Raw genomic sequence first — 20,928 nt, 5'->3', positions numbered from 1 at the left:
GAGATTCCACCTAGCTAACCTCAATGTCTGCAATGTTCCCTTCTGGAAGTGCAGTCCCCTCAGTTTGTTACCGTATGACTCAGGGCTGGACGGGGACAAAAATTCAATATGGCTAGTGGGCCATATATCTACATATTAGATTAGATTAGATTAGATTAGATGAAACTTTATTAATCCCTCGGGTGGGTTCCTCTGGGAAATCCAGTAGCAAAGCACCGAAAGAAGTTGCATGTTACAGATACATTAAGGGGAATGAGAGTAAGGATATAAGCATAAATACACCATATATACACATATATAGATACGGAAAATACAATATGGATATATAGGATTGCTCATTTGAGTAAGTATATTGCACAGTGATTATTGCACAGTCAAATATAAGAAAAAAGACAAAACAAAAAACAAATATTGCAAATATTGCACAGTGTAGAAAAGCACCTACAACTCAGTTGTTCCCGCCCTCCCTTGTCCCCCTGTTTCTCCTCCCTCTCCCCTCCAGTGAGGAGTTAAACAGTCTGATGGCGTGTGGGACAAAGGAGTTTTTAAGTCTGTTGGTTTTTGACTTTGGGAGAAGATACATATATCTATGCATTTCATTTTGTTTGACAGGTTTTAATCAGGTTGGTACAGTTGCTGTTATTTATTTCTTAGTTGCATTGCAGCATGTGACAATTAAAAATTACACTTTAGCTGTTAGCAGTGGCTCATGCTCAAAGTAGCCATTCATTTAACCCAAATCCTTGAATCTCTCATATCCTATTTATGTTCCTCCATCTATACTCTTACTCTTTGATTTCATCTTCCTTCATCTCTTTCTCACTTCTCTACAGCTGGTGCTCCAGCAGCAGCCTTCTGTGACTGTTGTGGTCGCAAATTTTGAAGCCATCATGATAACCTTATCTTCACCAGCGATTTGGAGGTCCAGCTTTTTTTTTTTTTTTTTTTTTAGATCCAATTGAAATCAATGCATTGAAAATGATTCTGTGGGAAAAGAGTAGTATTCTTGGAACAGTTTAATACACTGCATCATATGAACAGGAGGAAAAATACATACAAACATTTTACCTGAGAATTAAATAGCAGAAAGCAAGCAAAGCAAAACCCCAGGGTGTACAGGTTTAAGCGCATGCAGATTGGGACCAACCCCACCAGACAGATAGCAGTAAAAAAAGCTCAGAGGGTTTTCCCAGGTCCTCTTTTAAAGGTGCCAGTAGTCCCACCTCCTGCTGCTGAGTAAGTTTCCCATGCGGCCAAAAACAGTAGGTGCAGGGTCAAGTATGGGTCAGGGCCATTTCCCAGAGGGGCACCCTTAGGCTACGTTCACACTGCAGGTCTTAATGCTCAATTCCGATTTTTTGATCAAATCCGATTTTTTTTGTCTGCTCGTTCACACTACAAATAAAATGCGACAGCAAACGCGCTCTAGTGTGAACGCTCAGAGCGGCCCGCATGCGCAAAAGAAGACGTCACACACAACGCGCTCTGTTTAGACCCAGAGCAAACAATATTGTTTGACTGATGGCCCTTAATATAAAGACTTCGGACTTTACGTTTCCCAATTTTTGCTTTAAGTTATTTTGTTATTTACATAATAATGTAAATAACCTAATAATTATCCTTATTGCTGTTTTAGAGAGGAGCGGTGCTTCAAAGGATAGCTGCAGATTTCTGTCAGAATCTGCAGATTATGTACAAATAAAATGTTAACGTTTCTCCAACGTTGTCTTCCCAGCAGTTTCACCGGATGGCTAGGAAGCGTTCGCGATGTCGTCTCGGGCGCTGATAATTGGCGTCTGTCTTGTGTCGGTGACGTAAAAGACGGATTTAATGCGACATGACCATTCACACAGCAGTCGCTTTCTGAAACATCGGATATGTACCACATACGAAAGTGACCCAGATCGGATTTGAAAATATCGGATTTGTGCCGTTCACACTGTCATACCATGATCGGATATGGGTCGCATAGGGTCAAAAAAATCGGATTTGATGCGCTTTCGCCTGCAGTGTGAACATAGCCCAAGTTTAACCATTTGCTTTGTCTTCTGACAGTAGGTCAAAACATAGTGTGGTGGCAGATTTCTTTTCTCATGTATTAATCACATATTTCAACTATATCACTTTAGTATAGTAAGAGTACTCCTGTCACCAGTTTGTTTGCATGTGGAATGTGATCATAAGTGGGGCCCAAGTTTTATTGCACCTTCACAGCAGACTCATTTTCCTCTTGAGGACTCTGGACATCCTGTTGCAGATGAGGTGACGGTTGGTCGGAGCTTTTCTTACACTGAACAGTTAAGGATCTGCTAATAATTGATCTGCTGTGGAATGTTCTTTGTTTAAGAGTGTCTGTGTCTGCGTATATAAGATGTAAGGGCGGTGGCCACAATTCAGAGATGGTCCTGGTGTTTCACTGGGATGTTCTCTCCACACTGCAATGTGTTTATTAAACCCAATTCAAATCAAGCTCACTGGTTGTGTTGCAGGTTATTGTTAAATTTTCCACAACAATAGTCAAAGGTCACACATTAGTACAGCAAATAGCATAGTTTCTTGTGATAATCTTACGATATACATGTGTATAATACTTCACCTAACTACATCAAATATATGGGTTAAATGCTTTATATAGTGATAAACACTCCAGTGTGGGTTAATATATATTGTGTGTTCGTGTGTGTGTGTGTACTTGATCACATAATCTTTACAGTGATTTCATGATGTTGTTTTCAGTATCTCTGTTACCATGTTACTATTTTCTAAGAGACATGTTTTTGAATGTGCTGCATGAAAAACGTTTATTGTGCGTGGGTGCGTGTCAAGGAAAAACATCTCGTGCCTAAGACTCTACATACAAAGTTACAGTATATGTTCAATGCAGATATATAGTGTATATAGGTATACATGTCATACAAAAATCCACCACATTATGAGACCTGGTTACGAGGTGTTACTGGTACTACTGTTCACCATGCGGTAACAGCCCCACAGCTAACAAGTCAGTAAATTTGACACACTATTATTAGCTTACTTTTTGTTGTTTTCTCTCAGTTTTCAAGCTCCACCTTTTCGCCACTTCTTCCAAACTAAAGTTTTCCTACAACGTGCATAAGCGCACAGTGAAGATAGGGGAGGGGCTGGTCCTTTGTCAGCTCACTTTTGTGAAGTGTTTTACATAGGAGGAAGAGTGATTGCAACTGCAGTGGCAGTGACATACTTAGGGTTGAAAAATAGGAAGTTTATACGGTTTTGTCTGCTCACTTATCAATATGGCTCTCTGTCTCAGGATTATTTATATCATCACTGGACTAACAGGTATGTGGCAGGGGCTTTTAAAAATTGCTTAGCATCTCTGTTGATTTTCAATTTCCAATAGTATTAATTTGTAATTTGTAATAACTTACCAAAAGAGATTTTATTTTATTAGCAAAACATTTAATTCTGAAAACATGTAGATAATCAACAGAACTATTCTATTAAAATGTGCATTTGTTTCTTTGCAGGAGTTCACAGCATAACTACAGTCAGTAAAGTATCAGTGAAAACTGGGAAATCTATCTCCATCCCATGTCTCTATGAGTCCAAATACAGAAACCATGTGAAGTACTTGTGTGAAGGATCTAAATGGAGATCCTGCAACGATGTAGTAAAAACAAACACAGCAGACCCTTCAGGAAAATATTCAATCTCTGATGATAAAAACCAATTTTTTTTTACTGTAACTATAAACAATCTGACAAATGAAAACACTGATTACTGGTGTGTGGTGGAGATTAATAATGGACCGGATTATGGAAAGCATTTTCAACTGTCAGTTACCAGTGGTGAGGTTCCATCTTTGTTAACATTTTAAAGTTGTTGTTATTAAAAGTTAATAGAAATAGACGTGAAGTCTAAATTGCCAATGGTTTTTCACATCTGTAATTTTTTTCCTTCTATCCACTCATTACTTTATTTATTTTAATGTTTGTCCTTGAAGGGACCCCCAGTCTCTATGTGGATCATCAGATGATTACAGGATACATTGGAGAAAGCATAACCATCAGATGTCACCACAGTAACTCTGGAGAAATGAAGTGGTGCAGGCTGGGCAGGAACTGTGTGACAGGATCATCTGGATCCATAGATGGAACAACAGTGACCACTTATATGAGCAAACCAAATGTTTTCACAGTGACAATGAGTGGACTACAGTCAGAGGACAGTGGCTGGTATTGGTGTGCAAAAGAGGACATTCAGATACCAGTATATTTAACTGTTACTGAGAAACCAATCACCAGTGAGTACTGCAAGTAATTATGAACTTGGCACATGTATCAATTCCAGCCATTTATAAATGTTAGTACTCTCAGAGATATTAGGTCAATCATTGTTACAGTACTCTAGTACTGACTGTTGTTTTGTTGAATTATAGCTACTGCCCATACTTGTACTGGAGATGGAACAGTTACCACATTAAAAAATAAACAACAAAGGTCAGATATGTTTTATATTTGCAGTAGATTTAGCGACAGAACTGTTCTTTTGTCTAAAAATCTTTTACAGCTGAATATAATTATTATGCTAAACTAAATTATGTGTTTTCAAACTGCATGTTGCAGAGCTTCATTTGACCTCAAGATCCTCATCATCCGTCTGAGTGTGTTGATCTTTATTGTAATTGTGGTGTTGTTCATCTGGTTAATACTGAGACACAGTAAGTCTTGTTAAACTTTGATTGAAATCCAAACAATATTTACTTCAAAATCTTGAAACTGCATTAGGATTTATTCTGCATTGTTAACATAGAGTCTGTAACAGGTGCTTTGTTTTTTTGTAGAGCAGAGAAAAGCAGACTCATCAGCCACAGCAATGGTAAGTTATATTGATTTGTGTTCATCTGGACACAGCGTCCAGATTCAACTCTCTGGGATAATCTCCATATTATAAACATATTATAAAGGCTCTGTATGAAAAGAGTTTGGAGTAACCAGGCTGACACCTTTCAATCTTTCACTAAATTACATTTTGTTTATCCTACACAGGTGGACCAGGAAGTAATATACGCCAATGTGGGAAACATTAGATGACTCTGCGGTGGTTGGATGCATCAGCAGGGATGATGAGACAGAGTACCGGACTGTGGTCGACTCCTTTGTCACGTGTTGTGAGCAGAATCATCTGCAACTCAACGTGGCAAAGACCAAGGAATTGATAGTGGACTTCAGGAAGACCAGGAAACACTTGACCCCTGTTTCAATCCAGGGGGTCAGTGTTGACATTGTGGAGGACTATAAATACCTTGGAGTTCACATTGACAATAAACTGGACTGGGCTAAAAACACCACAGCACTTTACAGGAAGGGCCAGAGTCGTCTCTATTTTTTGAGGCGACTGAGGTCCTTCAACATCTGCCAGAAAATGCTCAGGATTTTCTACGAGTCTGTTGTGGCCAGTGCAATCCTCTATGCTGTTGCATGCTGGGGGAGCAGGCTGAGGGTAGCAGATGCCAACAGACTCAATAAACTAATCTGTAAGGCCAGTGATGTTGTGGGGATGGAGCTGGACTCCCTCAAGGTGGTGTCGGAGAGGCGGATGTTGTCCAAAATAAAGACAATGTTGGATAACACCTCCCACCCACTCCATGACATGCTGGTCAGTCACAGGAGCACGTCCAGTGAGAGACTGAGATTACCGAAAAGCACCACTGAACGACACAGGAAATCTTTCCTGCCTGTGGCCTTCCCCCAGGGATCAATAAAGTATTCTGATTCTGATTCTGATTAGAAGAAAATCACCTGAGGTAACCCTAACATACTACAACTATACATTTGTATTTGAGTATGAGCAGACTTTAACTTTTTTTTTCTTAAAGAATGACACGACTGTAAAGTGTTCTGTTTCCACTCCTTTTGTTTGTTCAGTTGTTACCATAAAGAAACAAGAGGGTAAATATTAAAAGACCTGAAACCAAACACACACGATTTCTCACATACTGTTTCTCTCTTTTCAAATAATTTAGCTCATTGTCCTCATAAGACATGATTCGCTTTAAATTTGGTCACCTTGGTCTTTGCTTTTTCTTTCTAATCGTCATATTTGTTTCTGTTCTCAGGGTGAGGCAAAAGACACAGAAGTTACATGCAGCACATTAGCCAATCACTACTGAAATCTTTAAATATTAGAACTTTTGGCCTTTCTATCATTTTTATATCTACCTTTTACTGGTGTTTTTGCAGGACATATGCTGCAATGTTTTCTTTTACTGTCAGCAGATCAATCACCGAGCCATTCAGTTTTCCTCCATTTTCGAAAGATTTGCATTCTCCAAAGAGCTCACTGAACTGGTCCAGTAATGGCATTGTAACAGGACTGTAACTGACTGTTGCAACAAGTCAGTTTGTGAAATTTCTTCTCACCTCAATCTTCCACAATCAACTCTAAGTTATGTTATTGCAACATGGAAAGATTTTGGAACCACAGCATCTCAGCAATCCATTGGTAGTACATGTAAAGTTACAGAGGAAGATTGCTGAGTGCTGAGGGATATAGGGTATTATCAATGTTTTGTTGACTTAAAACTCCAAGCCTGCTCTGACATCACCAAAAACCTTTTGCAGGAGCTTCAAGGCATGGGTTTCTATTTTTCTGACCAGGGTTCTGAGTTTTCTTGGGTTTAAGTATAATTTTTGTTTCTTATTTCTCATGGATCATGTTTTTTGTGTCTTGTTTGCCTTGTTTAGAGTTTTTGCTTTAATTTAGTTCATTATGTTGTAAGACTAGTTTATCTTTGATAAACTAGTCTTGATTAATTCCTTTCTTCCTGTTCATCCAAGCCCTTCCTGTGTTTCCATGTCTTGCTAAGTCTCTGTCCCATTTTATTTACTTCCTGTTTTCCTTGTAATTGTGTGTGTGTTTAGATTTATGGACATTGTTTTCTGCCATTCAGTTTGTTTTGTGTGTGCCATAAACACATTCCTAAACTTTGTGGAAAAAAAACGTTGGAACACCAGCAAAAACCAGTGCATAGTTGCAATATTTTGTCCCGTCTTGTTGACATGTTTGCGTTTGATAACTTACTGCTTTTATTATGTTAAAGTTTTTTTTTCTTTTTTTATCATATGGACTGTCTTTATGTCCTCGTGTACATTGGTCACATTGCTTTTTCAGAAAACAAATCATTACCTAATGTAAACAGATGATGCTTAAGGGAAAAAATGTGAATATATAGATGAGCAGGGAAATAGTTGATTGTTTCATTCTTTTTTCATTCCTTTAGAATGATGAATGTTCTCTCTGTCGCCTCTAAAATTTTGGTTTTTAAACAAGAACTCAAATTTTCATTTGTGACTGATGGAGCATTTACTATTTACCAGTTCTGGTATTATAATTACAGATAAGCTAACATGGGATGATATTCATTGATAAGACATTCATTGCTAAGCTGTTTTTATGGATGTGTAATTAGACTTAATTTATTCTCACTACCTGTTAAAGCATACAAAACTGGAAGGCTATATAATTGATTTTTTGTCATTTTTACACATGTATAATCTCATATTTATGTTGTCTTCTTTATCATTAAAGATTTATGGATACATCTGGTTTGAAAAAAAAAAAAGAAAAGCAGCCAATATCCAAAGAAAATATTAAAACGACCTTCAAAAGGCCTGAAGTACTCAAGATCATTAAAAAAAAAAAGTCTGGAAGCAAAATACAAAGAAATAAGCAGTGACTCAAAACTTTTGCACACAAGTATGTAAAACTAATATTTAGACCTCGAGCTAATATTTATGCCACATAGGGAGAATCTCTCCAAACCCTCAGAACAACAGTTGTCTCGAATTTTTCCACAGTTACAGTTTCTTTAACCAGTATCCACTTCAACAAATCTAATACTTTTATTGAATATCACACTCACAAGCTGATAGGTACATTTATGCATATCATAAAAAGAAAATGATAAAAAGAATTTTTTTTAATATGTTGCTTGGCTACTCATTCAATGTTCAATGTTGATTCACACACAAGGGGGCAGGCTTTATCCAGTGCAAAGAAGGGCAGGGTGTGTATGTGTGTGTGTGTCCATGCTCAACTTATTGACAAACCTTGCAAGCTCTGACATCTAATTCAGTGTTACAGCGTTCAACTTACTTGGACTGTTGCTTCACCCTAACCCAGGAGTGTTAATTTCAAGAATACCACTGGTTAGTGCTCATTTTTGTAAATATTTTAAATAACTATAATTTTTTTTAATGACAAAGCACAAAACAAAGTTTTCTTTTATTTTTTAAAGGTTGAATATGCTCTTTTTCTTCAGAATATGGAATAAATGCGAAGACTGACTTTTCAATACATTTTCCACTTATTACTCTATTTATTTTGATTTTATTTATGTATTTATTTATTCTTAATTGATTTAATTTGTATTTATTTGTTTATTTTCATTAAAGGTACCACCAGTCTCTATGTGGATCATCAGACAATTACAGGATATTTTGGAGAAAGCATAACTATTAGATGCCACCACAGTAACTCTGTTCAGTGGCTTTAGTGTAATAAATGAACATCATAAACACAAACATTGTCAAGACAAGTGGCATGGAGAGACATTGATGTTTCCCTGGATTACCTGTCATCACATCTGTGAGACGGTAAAAGGTCTTAACATCCAGCGTTTTGTGAGCTTTTGAGTATGTGCATTTGGTGATAGTAAATCATCTTTTTTCTTAATCATAAATATAATTAAGTTATGTTTAATTGATATGGTGAATGAGAAATGAGGGTTGACTAATGAAAATTATGTTAATGTCTAGATTTTCTGTGCATAGACATGATCCAGCTTCGACCGTAGCAGAGAAATGTGTCACCAATTCAATATTATATATGATTCCTAATAAGAGAAATGGTATTAAGTATGATGTACTCGTTCACCAAAGAAACATTATTCATATGTGATTTTGCTGACAGTTAATTCTGCTTAATTGCTTCATACTGATCAGAATATCATCAGGTATAAGTTTTTCATATATATCGAATAAGACGATATCATTTAAATGATGATATTCCTCTGTATTTGAATTAACGAGAGATTATGTGAAAATAGATGTTCATGTGAGAATGAGCTAATGTGAAGTATACAATATTCATCTGTGACGGATTGTTCATATGGAACAGAATTTTTTATGTTAAGAATGACATAGAAGAGAACAAAATGTAAATAAGTGATTTTATTGTTTTAAACTATGTATGTGGAAAAGTCAGATAGAGAAAAGATGATAAGGTGTAGCTGGGGATCGGTTGTTGTCAGTAAGGTAAATCTGATGTCACAATAGGTGATTATTATTTGATTCTGTTCTTGTTTTTCTCTGGCTAAATTGCTTTAATAAAATATCCTCCATTAAAGAAGTCTAAGTTGTGGACATTCCCTTTTTAACACTTTGTGAAACAGTAAGGGGAAAAACCCGAGTATTAATCCATTTTAGTGTGAGTCAGACTACTTGTTCTTTTTATTAAGAAGAATTATCATAAAAGAATTACAAAAATTTGAAAAGTCAATACCTACATTTTAAAATATTCAGTTAACAATAACTCAAAACAAATGTGACTTATTAAAAATAATAATACATCTGAGAAACATTTTATATATACGTGTTATTATCCATCTATCTTATGTATGAAATATTTTTGAGTTGTGTTATTATTTTTGAAGCCTACAGTGGCTGTTTTACTGTAAGTCTGCTGTATATTTTGATGATACCTCACCTGTATGATCCACTTTAAATGCTTGAATTATTTCATAACCATATTTGTTCAAGGATTCAATGATTCAAGGAAGCTGTATTGTCATTCGCATCACATGTTTACATGAGGTAGAATGAAACTACGTACACACGGTTCCTGAGCGAAAAGAAACAGAATTTTAAAAAAACCAGATTAAAACAAAAATAATAACAGAAAACAATGAATAACAATAAAATAACAATAACAATATAAAACCGAATAACAAGTAATAAAGTAATACAAATAAATAGAGTGCAATAAATACTTTAGCAGCAAAAGGGAATAATGACCAGCATTGATAAGGTGACGATGTCAGTAAGTGTCAGTAGTGATTAAGGAGCTATAATAACAGTTCTTGTCCATTATGCATTAAGAAGTCTCACAGCTTCTGAAATAAAGCTGTTTCTCAGTCTGGTAGTTTTGCATTTAAAGCTCCTCAGCCTCCTGCCTGAGAGGAGCGGGACACAGAGTGAGCGTGCTGGGTGAGTGGGCTCCTTCATGATACAGGTGGCCCTCTTCCTGCATTTGCATAGAGCATAGAAAACTCTCCACTAGTGATGTTCGATTCGTGAACGAATCGTTCAATACTCGAGAATCACTTTACTGACTCGTGAATCATGATTCACAAGCCCAACTGACTCACTGACTCATCCCTGTTGTTGTTAGCAAACTAATTCCATTAGTAGAAATATATCTAGCTTATAATTACAATTGTGGGGGGGGGGGGGACAAAAGCATTTCTACTCTGAACTGGAAGAAAAAACCCTGAGTAGAAGCTCACATCAAGAAAATAGCTCCTCGGTTCAGAGTAGCATCGCTCTGCTAACATGCTAACAACACATTTGATCTACTCACCCCCTCCCTTCCTGTGCTGAATCATAGAGCGAACGAATCACTCACTCACTCACTAACCCCCTCCCTCCTGTGCTGAATCGTAAGCGTAAGCGAATCACTCAGCACTCACTAACCCCCTCCCTCCTGTGCTGAATCGTAAGCATAAGCGAATCACTCAGGACTCGCTCACCCCCTCCCTCCTGTGCTGAATCATAGAGCGAGCGAGCGAATCACTCACTCACTCACCCCCTCCCTCCTGTGCTGTATCATAGAGCGAGCGAACGAATCACTCACTCACCCCCTCCCTCCTGTGCTGTATCATAGAGCGAGCGAACGAATCACTCACTCACCCCCTCCCTCCTGGCTCACAGCTTCTTCTTCTTCTTGGTTGGAAACCAATGTTAAGGCGCATTGCCGCCCCCTGGCTCACAGTTCAGTGGACATTTAGATGAGAAAATATATATTTGACACACTTAAGGAAAATACTAATAAAATACAAATAAACAAAATAAATGTTTATTAAGCAATTTTGATAGGAAATTGCTTAATTTTAGAAATGTTTTTGCTCTTTTTCGCTCTATAAAATAGTTGTTGTTTTTTTTTTTTTGAATCATTCATCTTAGCAGTGGGATTTACATGAAAAGAGAAACAAATTAAGTTTGAGTGAAAATGTAAAATTTTTGCACCCTCTGGTCAACTGACTCAGTGAATCAAATGACTCAAAAAACTCGATTCATTTTGGTGAGTGACTCATTAAAACTCGATTCAGTAAAAAGAATCAAATTTACCATCACTACTCTCCACACACATCTATAAAAGGAGATGAGAACAGAGCTCTCAAGCGGAAGTGTTGCATCTTTACTTAAATTAGGAAATAGAATCAAGTGTTTCTCTGTTCACTCACAAACATGCCTGCCCACCTCACTGTTCTGCTCATCTTTAGAATAGAATAGAATAGCCTTTATTGTCATTGTACAGAGTACAACGAAATTGGAGTGCCACTCTCTTGGTGCAAGTTTCAATAATAAATATAAATGTAAAATATAAAAAATACAAAAAAACAATCATAAGTACTCAAACAATAGTATGTACAATATATACAGAATAGCAGCATTAATATAATGACAGTATGAATAGCAGCATAATATAATGACAGTGACGGTATGGAATAGGTTCAATTGTTTTTGTGCTTATTTACTACGGTGATAGCTCTGGGAAAGAAGCTATCCCTGAATCTGTTTGTCCTGGTTTTATGTGACCTGTACCGTTGGCCTGACGGTAATAGTTCAAACAGTTGGTTGCTGGGGTGAGAGTGGTCCTTGATGATATTGCCAGCTCTGCTGAGGTACCGAGAGTTTGCAGTGACCTCCAGGCTGGGCAGAGAGCAGCCAGTGATCTTCTGGGCTGTGTTGATGACCCTCTGCAGTACTTTCCTGTCTGCAGCTGAGCACCCTGCATACCATGTTGTTATGCCGTACGTTAGGATGCTCTCTATGGTGGCTCTGTAAAATGTCACCAGCAGCCTCTCCTCCAGGTTGTTCCTCCTGAGCACTCTCAGAAAGTGGAGACGCTGCTGGGCCTTTTTAACCACCGCTGTAGTATTTGCAGTCCAGGAGAGGTCATCAGAGATCTGCACGCCCAGAAACCTTATGGAGTGTACCCTCTCCACACAGCTCCCGTGAATGTAAAGTGGGGCTGGGTCTGCTCTACCCTTCCTGAAGTCCAAGATAAGTTCTTTAGTTTTCGTGGTGTTCAGTTGGAGGTTGTTAACTGAACACCACTCAGTCAGTCTGTTGACCTCATCTCTGTAGTCCGACTCATCCCCCCTTGAGATGAGTCCAACCACTGTGGTGTCATCCGCGAACTTTATGATGGTGTTTGAGAGATGGGTAGGGGAGCAGTCGGATGTGTAGAGCGTAAACAGGAGGGGACTCAAAACACATCCTTGTGGAGACCCGGTGCTGAGTGTGATGGTGCTGGACCGGTGGGGGCCGAGTCTGACAGACTGTGGTCTATTTGTCAGGAAGTCCTTGATCCAGAGGCAGATGGGGTTGGAGAGTCCCAGGTGAGACAGTTTCTGGACCAGGATCTCCGGGATGATATGATTGAATGCTGAGCTGAAGTCCAGAAAGAGCATTCTCACATAGCTTCCTCGGTGCTCCAGGTGACTCAGCGCAGTGTGGAGCGCTATGGTGATAGCGTCCTCGGTGGAACGATTTGTCCTGTAGGCAAATTGGTGGGGGTCCAGAGTGGGAGGCAGACCGGCCCTGATGTGCTGACAGACCAGTCTCTCAAAGCACTTCATCACTACAGGCGTAAGTGCAACAGGCCTGTAGTCATTTGGGCTGGCCACAGCTGTCTTCTTGGCGATGGGGATGATGGTGGAGGTTTTGAGGCAGGGCGGGACGGTGTTTGATGACAAGGAAAGGTTGAAGATTTTAGTGAAGACTCCGGTCAGTTCGTCAGCACATGCTCTGAGAACCTTTCCATGTATTCCATCAGGACCTGCCGCCTTCCTGGGATTCACTGACCTTAGAACACACCTCACTTGGTGCTCCCTAAGTGTTAGTGTGCCAGTGCTGGGGGCGGGTGGAAGTGGTGTGGCAGCTGAGGGCCTGGTCGTCTCAAAGCGGGCGAAGAAACGGTTTAGATCCTCAGCCAGTGAGGCATCAGTCCTAGATGTTGCCTGGTTATTGCTTCTGTAGTTGGTAATGTGATTGATCCCCTGCCACATTTTTCTGGGGTCGTTGTCAGCAAAGTGATCTTCAATCCTCCTCCTATAGGCAGCCTTAGCTTTCCTGATGCCTCTACTCAGGTCTGCCCTGGCCGCCCTATACGCAGCCCTGTCCCCTGACTTGAAGGCAGTGTTGCGGCTTTTTAGGAGGGATTGCACTTCGCTATTCATCCAGGGTTTTTGATTTGGAAACACCCTGACCCTTTTGTTGACGGTGACATTGTCAACACAGTTCCTGATGTACGAGAGTACAGTGTCCGTGTACTCCTGGAGGTTGTGGCTGGAGAATAAATCCCATACAGTTGTTGAGAAGCAGTCCTGCAGTTGAGAAAGGGCTCCTTCAGGCCAGGTTTTTATTGTCTTTGTCTGGGGCTTTGTTTTTCTCAGCAGGGGGGTGTAGGTGGGGGTGAGGGACATGCAGAGGTGGTCAGATCCAGCCAGGTGGGGGAGGGGTGTCGCTCTGAAAGCATGCTTGATGTTTGAATAGACATGGTCCAGTGTACTCAAAGGTCATCACAGGAATCATTTAAATACTTCATGTTTCACAAGCTACTGCCAGCAGATGACAAAACTAATGATTATAAAAATGTGTGATGACAAACACCAAAAAACCTTCAGTGTGACTATTAAAAATTTGACATATTAGGACAGTCATTAGTGATGTGTTGTGATGAGATCAGGCTTTCTGTAATTTACATTTTCACATTCGAGACAGGAAGAGGAAGTAACATAACATAAACTGGTTTAAAGTATTCTCAGTTATCCCCAATATAATACAACTATGTCTTTGTATTTAAAAATATCAGCACACTTTACCCCCAAAGTGCAGAATAATAAAACTATTTTAAATGCCTCAAAGTGTAAAGCATTCAATTTCTATTCTGACATACAGGTCATTTAGTCAGTGATGTGGACAGCATGTGCAGTTAAATTTTAATCATAAAAGATATGAAATTGGCAAATAGTAAAAGAAGTAAAAACAAATCAAACTGTTTCTTCCGTCCTGTGTTTCCTTCATTTGCTTGTTGTCCTAGTATGTCATGTTTCCATTGTGATTTAATCACCTTTTTGTTGCTTTTCCTTCTCAATTGTCATATTTGTTATGTTCTACAACAGGGTGAAAAACGGTCACAGAAACACACTTTAGCTAATCAACACACCTTTTTTTTTAAATACTAAACCTATATTTGCTTTTTTATCCATATCTATGTTATTGGACTCTTTGTCACTCACTGCTGCAGCATGTTGTGTGCTCACATCATCTTGTAGCCTATTTTAATCGCCTGTATATAACAACATTATAAAACCCTTGTGCTTTATTCTTAAAAACATACAGCTTTATTGCACAGTTCTTTGTTACGTTTGGCTGCCTTTAACATCATTGACACGATGCCTGGTTTAAATGAAATAAAGAAGCATCAAAAGCATCAACATCAATGCATAATCCTGACCTCTAGTTTCAGGATTTATGAGAACTCACAGCACTTGTTTACCTTTTTTTGTTTTTAAATTTCACTCATGTACTGTCAGTGTTATTCAATATTATGGGAATGCATATTAATGTTTTCTTGTAGCAATAAGTAAATCAGTCCATAAAGTTGTCAAGTAGTGGTCGAGAGACCGCGGAGATTGGCTTTAAAAGTAAGATCCACCCACCTGTTCTTCGCTCAGACGTCGTTACTTTCGTGTCAGGAGCTCGGATACCTTCTGATCGTCAGCCTTCCTTCACCGTAGGTTCCGTAAGTACTGTGTCTCTTTGCATTCTGCCATCCCGGTCATGTTCCCGCTCCGTTGATAACACCGATTTCTGTCCGAATCCGCGGTTTGCGCTCTTGGTGTTACTAAATTAAACTGTGTGCATTTTCCAACCCATCGCCAGGTCTTTGCCGCGTCTAGTCAGCACGCAACACGGGCGAATCCGTGCGTCCCCGTACTGACAAAAGCTTTTAAATGTTGTGGATGGTAATTTCTATACCTACTCTACAGCAAAAGATAAAAAATAAAAAATAACACCTGATAGCAGAGGGATTAGGAGGAAGGAAGGACTGTTGCATTTGCATGTTGCATTAATTTAAAAATAGATGCAGACTTGACCATGTCTAATTCCACTCACAGCCATGGCTGCTCATCTCATCGTTCTTTTCCTCTTCAGTGTGAAAACAGGTTGGTGACCTCATTTTTCAAAGGTTAATGTCAGCAGATGAAAAAATTAATGACTGTTATTTATTTTGTTTTGTATTATTCAGTTTTATACTTGACAATACTGTAATGTTTCTACATGTGCAACATAGTTGTGCAAGATAAGTAAACAAAGAATGTATTAAGTAAACATAACCATCAAAACACTTTGTTCTTTTTGCAGGAGTTCACAGCACAACTGTAGTCAGTAAAGTTTCAGTAAAAGCTGGAAAATCTATCTCCATCCCATGTTTCTATCACTACCAATACAGAGACCATGTGAAGTACTTGTGTAAAGGATATTTTTGGAGATCCTGCAAATATGCAGTGAAAACAAATGAAGCAGACCCTTCAGGAAAATATTTAATCTCTGATGACAAAAAAGAGCAAATTTTCACTGTGACTATAAACCATCTGACAAATCAAAACACTGATTACTGGTGTGGACTGAAGAATACAGCACTAGATAATGGAGTGTATTTTCAGCTGTTAGTTACCAATGGTAAGTGCCTATTTTTATAGTCCAAATTTTTTTTCTTAAAAAATTTGAGTTTTTCTTAGAATATTTTTAACAGTGACTGAATGTGCTTTTATTTGTCATTTAAACCTAATGAGAATCGATATGAAGTCAGAATTACCCATTATTTTATCATTAATCCATTGTTTCCATTTTTGTATTCATTTTACCTTAAGGTACTCCCAGTCTCTATGTGGATCATCAGAGGATTACAGGATATATTGGAGAAAGCATAACCATCAGATGTCACCACAGTAACTCTGGAGAAATGAAGTGGTGCAGGCTGGGCAGGAACTGTGTGACAGGATCATCTGGATCCATAGATGGAACAACAGTGACCGCTCATATTAGCGAACCAAATGTTTTCACAGTGACCATGAGTGGACTAGGGACGAAGGACAGTGGCTGGTATTGGTGTGCTGAAGGCGACATTCAGATACCAGTATATTTAACTGTTACTGAGAACACTAGTAAGTACTGCAAATTATAAATTCTACATGTATGTGAATCACATCCATTGTAAATGTTAGTACTCTAAGAGATATTAAGACAGTCATTGTTACAGTACTCTGCTGATGATGTTCTTTTTTGAATTATAGCCACCACCCCTACTACTACTGGTATTACTATTCACACTGTTAATGGAAATGGAAAATTTACTACAATGGAGCAATGGAATAATTTTACAATAGTACAAAATAGACAACACAGGTCAGATTTTGTTATTTTTTTTATATGCAGCATTTAGTAATACTATACTTTTTAAGGGAGTCTGTATAATGATTTTTTATTTTGTTTTGTTTTTTAACGGACTAAATAAAGCAAATTATCTTTTTTTGAACTGCATGTTGCAGAGCTTCATTTCCTCCAAAGATCCTCATCATCCCTCTAAGTGTTTTGATCGTGATCGTAATTGTGGTGCTGTTCATCTGGTTTATACTCAGACACAGTAAGTCTCACTGAACTTTGATTTAGATCTGTGGAAAATTTACTAGGAAATCTTTAAAATGAAATGAATATTTAAGTTATTCTGCATCATACACAGAGTTAATAACAGCAGTTTTATTTTACTAGAACAGAGCAAAGCAGAATCATCAGCCACAGCAATGGTAAGTTATACTGACTGTTTTTCCCCTTCTGGGTATTGGTACATGATACTAAAAAAAAATAGGAAAAGTACATCACAGGGCAAACTTTCATAATGACAGTTTACTGATGTTTTACTTGTGTTATGTTCATCAATGCAGGTTGGAGAGGAAGTAACATACTCTGAAGTTAGAACCAAGAAAAAACGTTTACCCAAGGTAACCAACTACAGCAGTATCAAGCAATTAAATTTAAGAATTTTCATTAAATATTTCGGTCATCTGACAGTACATTAGATGTATAAACTATTACAGATTCATTTCTAATATGTCTGAGAAAAATCAATCCTCATAGGGTAAACTGTTCTTGTGTGTTTTTATAACTTGAAAAATACAACGGCAGCTATCAGAAGAAATTAGATCATGAGTAAAAAAGCTGTATTTTGCTTCTGATAAGTCAAACCTTTATCTCTTTTAATTTTTTTGAATACTGATATTTTGTCAACAACACTGACACCCTGCACTTACAAAAGTGAGAGTGCTACAGTAGCAGAAAAGTCTGCTCCAGTCATGGAAATGTGGGAAAAATCACCTGAGGTAATCCTAACATGGTACAAATACACGTTTATCTTAGGAATACAAGTAGGCTTCTTCTTTTTTTTACTTAAAGCACAGCAGAAGTGTAAAGTGCTCAGTTTCTACTTTTCATTTTTCAGAGTTCATTTGCTGAAAGTGACATGGAACTCGTGTATAGTTCTGTTGTTGAGAAACAGCGTAATAAAAGGGTAAATATTAAAAGACCTGAAACCAACCACACACCGTTTCTCACTTCCTTTGTTTCCTTTTAATTTGGTCACATTTTTCTTTGCTTTTATTCCTAATTGTCAGATTTGTTTCTATTCCCCAACAGGCTGAAGGAAAAGAAACAGAAGTTACATACAGCACATTAGCTAATCTCTACTGAAATGCTTTGACATTCAAACATTTATGCAATCTTAACTTTCTCTGTACCTATGTTACTGGAGTCCTTGTGAGACAAATGATGTAATGTGTTATCTGATGCCATCAACATGTTATGTAGCAAATATTTCTTCATCTTTTCAAAGATTTTGTAAAAAATCTATTGAGTTGTTCAAAAATCAAAGTTGCTGTCACAGGCTGGGTCTTTGACCCTGCATTTTGTGTTCATTTTGTTAAGTGGATTTTTTTATATTCTACTTCTTATTTAGTACTTATTGTTGGTATTATTAGTTAGGATTTGAGTTGACATTCCTTTATGTTAATTTCATCTAGTTATCTTAAAGCTCCTAAATTGCACAGTGTTTAGTCCTTTGTTCATCAGGTCCTTCTTTGTGTCATCGCCCCTTGTGTTTTAGTCTCCCTTGTTGGTTCATGCTGTCAAGTTAGTATAATGTCTGCATCACATCATGTTTCCTTTTTATTTTTTAAAATCTTGCTTCCATGTTCTGTGTGCTCAGTTTACACTTCTCCTGTGGTGTTATTATGGTCTATTGTGTCAGCTGTTTTCTCATGTGTTTTCACTTCCCCTAAACTTCCCTATGTGTATTTTAGTCTGTGTGTGTTCTTTCAGTCTTCGTCAGATCGTCTGTGTTACCACCCATCTCGTCTTGTCAAGTTTTTTTCATGATTTTTTTGTTCTGGGCATGTTCACGTTTCTAGTTCATGTTTATTGATGTCGTAGTTCCTCTCATGCCCCAGTGCAAAATCATGTTCATAGTTGTTGATAGTCTGTTCTAGTGTTCCCAGTTTAGGATTTAGTTTAGTTTTCACTAGGGATGGGTATCGAAACCCGGTTCTTGTTGAGAACCGGTTCTCACTGTTTCAGTTCCTTGGAATTGTTTGCCATTTTTATCGATTCCAGTCGCCCTGAATGACATCACCACATTGCGGAGCGTCATTTACCTGGCAGGAAACATGGCGGCTCAAACGCTCAAAAGTTTGGTTATGCTTTACGAGAACGGATGACAACAGGGCAACTTGCAATACTTGCAAAGTAGATACTTCATTTAAGGGAGGAAACACTACGAATATGCAAAAGCATTTGCTCACGAAACACACGATAACCTTAAATGAATGTCGTGTTTTTAATTCCGCTCCGGACTCGTGAATCTCAACCCAACAGCAGCGGTAACGTTTGCACGTCCTCTCCCGTTAATGCAGCAGGTAAATAATACTAACAGTGCATATTATGTTAGCGCGATCTGCCTTATTACAAAACCTGCCATTACTGTGCATTTAGGTGACCATGATGAGAGAGACAGAGTCTGGCTGGCTCAGATGCTGGCAGTTGTCGCTGCAGTCTACCGTTAGCGTTTCCTTTCAGGCAAGGATAGACGAATGTCACCGAGCAGTGACTAAGTTTGTGGTCAAAGGCTTGCACCCATTTGCCACAGCAGATGCCCCGATTTTCAGTAAGTGAATGTGTTTAATTGTAGGCAGGGACATTACTGGATATTCTTGTGTAATTGCTACTGAATAATTTATGTTACCCTTTGTTATTGCTACAGAAGAATATTTATTTTATTGCTTTACATTTACAGTTTTTTTTCCTGGGGACCCTGTGACACCCCATTGAAGAGCCATAAGCTGGATCTCTTAAGATCTCACTGCTGGGTTTGTAAGGCCATGTTACTCCTAAATTTCTATCTTGTTCAAAGAGAAGATATAAAGCAAAGTTCTAAGCTAATCGACCTTAGTGTTCTCCTTTTTAAAAAAAAAAGAATCTATAAAGAATCAAATCGTTAAACAGAATCGAAAATGGAATCGGGATTGTGAAAATCTTATCAATACCCATCCCTAGTTTTCGCTACGGCTCATGTTGCCTTGTTTTGTTTCTTGTAATCAGCTGTAATAAAGGCTTGTTTTCACTTTAACACTCAAGTCAAGTTCTTTGTCCCTTTGTGTCTGCTCTTTGGTCTGTTAAACTAAAACAAGAAGCATAGACCTGTCCTTTTGCTCTAAGCATCAACATCAACATTTGTATTTGTTGTACTTTGTTTATCTAGCTTCTAAATGATGTAGATGCTTGGTTCTAACTTACAACAATTTATAAAATTGATGTAACTAAAAATAAGACCACAAGGAACTAGTAGCAAGGCACGTTTGAAGTGTTGGATTTTGCATACATTTCAAAATAGAGCCAGACTTGACAGCGGTTCATGTAGTTTTCCACACACAGGCATGGCTACTTATTGTTTTTCTTTTTCTCTTTAATGTACTTGAAGGTCTTTCACATGAGTTGTTTAAATACATCCTGTTTCAAAGGCTAACATCAGCAGATTATAATAAATTTGTCAGTAAAATCCAGTAATGTAATGGTGAATTTTTGAAGTAAACATAATCATTAAAATAAATTACATACATTAAAAAGTTATTTGTTCTTGTTGCAGGGGTTACAGCATAACTACAGTCAGCAAAGTCTCAGTAACAGAATAAAAATCTATGTCTCCATGATTCCCAATATAAAAACCTGTACTTTTGTGACACATGTCACTGGTACATGTGCTATAATGCAGTAAAACAAACAAGCCATACATTTCAGGAAAGTATTTGATTTCAAAAAAAAAAAATAGCGCATTATTCTATGCAGTTGAGATTTATGAAGGGGTTATGTTTAAATTAAACAAATGTATCTTTATGGCTCCGCCTATTTGTATCCATATGGTCATCAATCCAGTCCTTTTTAGTCACTTCAAGCGAGTTTACAGGACTGTGATGTTAAATTTCTTAGAATTACTGCTGTCCTCTTGGCTAAATTTCTCTTAAAAAACACATTTTTGATGTCAATGACACTT

General features: G+C 37.9%; 1 protein-coding gene across 1 annotated transcript; it reads left to right on the top strand.

The window, feature by feature from the left end:
- The first annotated feature begins 3,246 nt into the window (after positions 1–3,246).
- Positions 3,247–20,440, top strand: LOC113034500 (uncharacterized). The gene is made up of 17 exons (XM_080288325.1): positions 3,247–3,318; positions 3,507–3,827; positions 3,983–4,282; positions 4,418–4,478; positions 4,605–4,699; positions 4,823–4,857; positions 5,028–5,054; positions 13,566–13,656; positions 15,449–15,496; positions 15,696–16,013; positions 16,205–16,498; positions 16,628–16,739; positions 16,883–16,977; positions 17,103–17,137; positions 17,276–17,332; positions 17,830–17,898; positions 18,024–20,440. Exons 1-17 carry the CDS (start codon positions 3,273–3,275, stop codon positions 18,075–18,077), a joined length of 2,058 nt encoding a protein of 685 aa, XP_080144451.1. The 5' UTR covers positions 3,247–3,272; the 3' UTR covers positions 18,078–20,440.
- Positions 20,441–20,928: the final 488 nt, after the last annotated feature.

Source organism: Astatotilapia calliptera, chromosome 13 (assembly GCF_964374335.1).
Source record: "Astatotilapia calliptera chromosome 13, fAstCal68.1, whole genome shotgun sequence".
Taxonomy (NCBI): domain Eukaryota; kingdom Metazoa; phylum Chordata; class Actinopteri; order Cichliformes; family Cichlidae; genus Astatotilapia; species Astatotilapia calliptera.
This window is presented reverse-complemented; position numbering and strand designations above follow the sequence as displayed.

Excerpts from the sequence above, each read along its gene's own strand:
- LOC113034500 (XM_080288325.1), top strand. The coding sequence starts at position 3,273 with ATGGCTCTCTGTCTCAGGATTATTTATATCATCACTGGACTAACAG. Across the intron at positions 13,657-15,448 it reads TGTTGAGAAGCAGTCCTGCA|CCATGGCTGCTCATCTCATC; the intron begins GTTGAGAAAGGG and ends TTCCACTCACAG. Across the intron at positions 16,014-16,204 it reads TCAGCTGTTAGTTACCAATG|GTACTCCCAGTCTCTATGTG; the intron begins GTAAGTGCCTAT and ends TTTTACCTTAAG.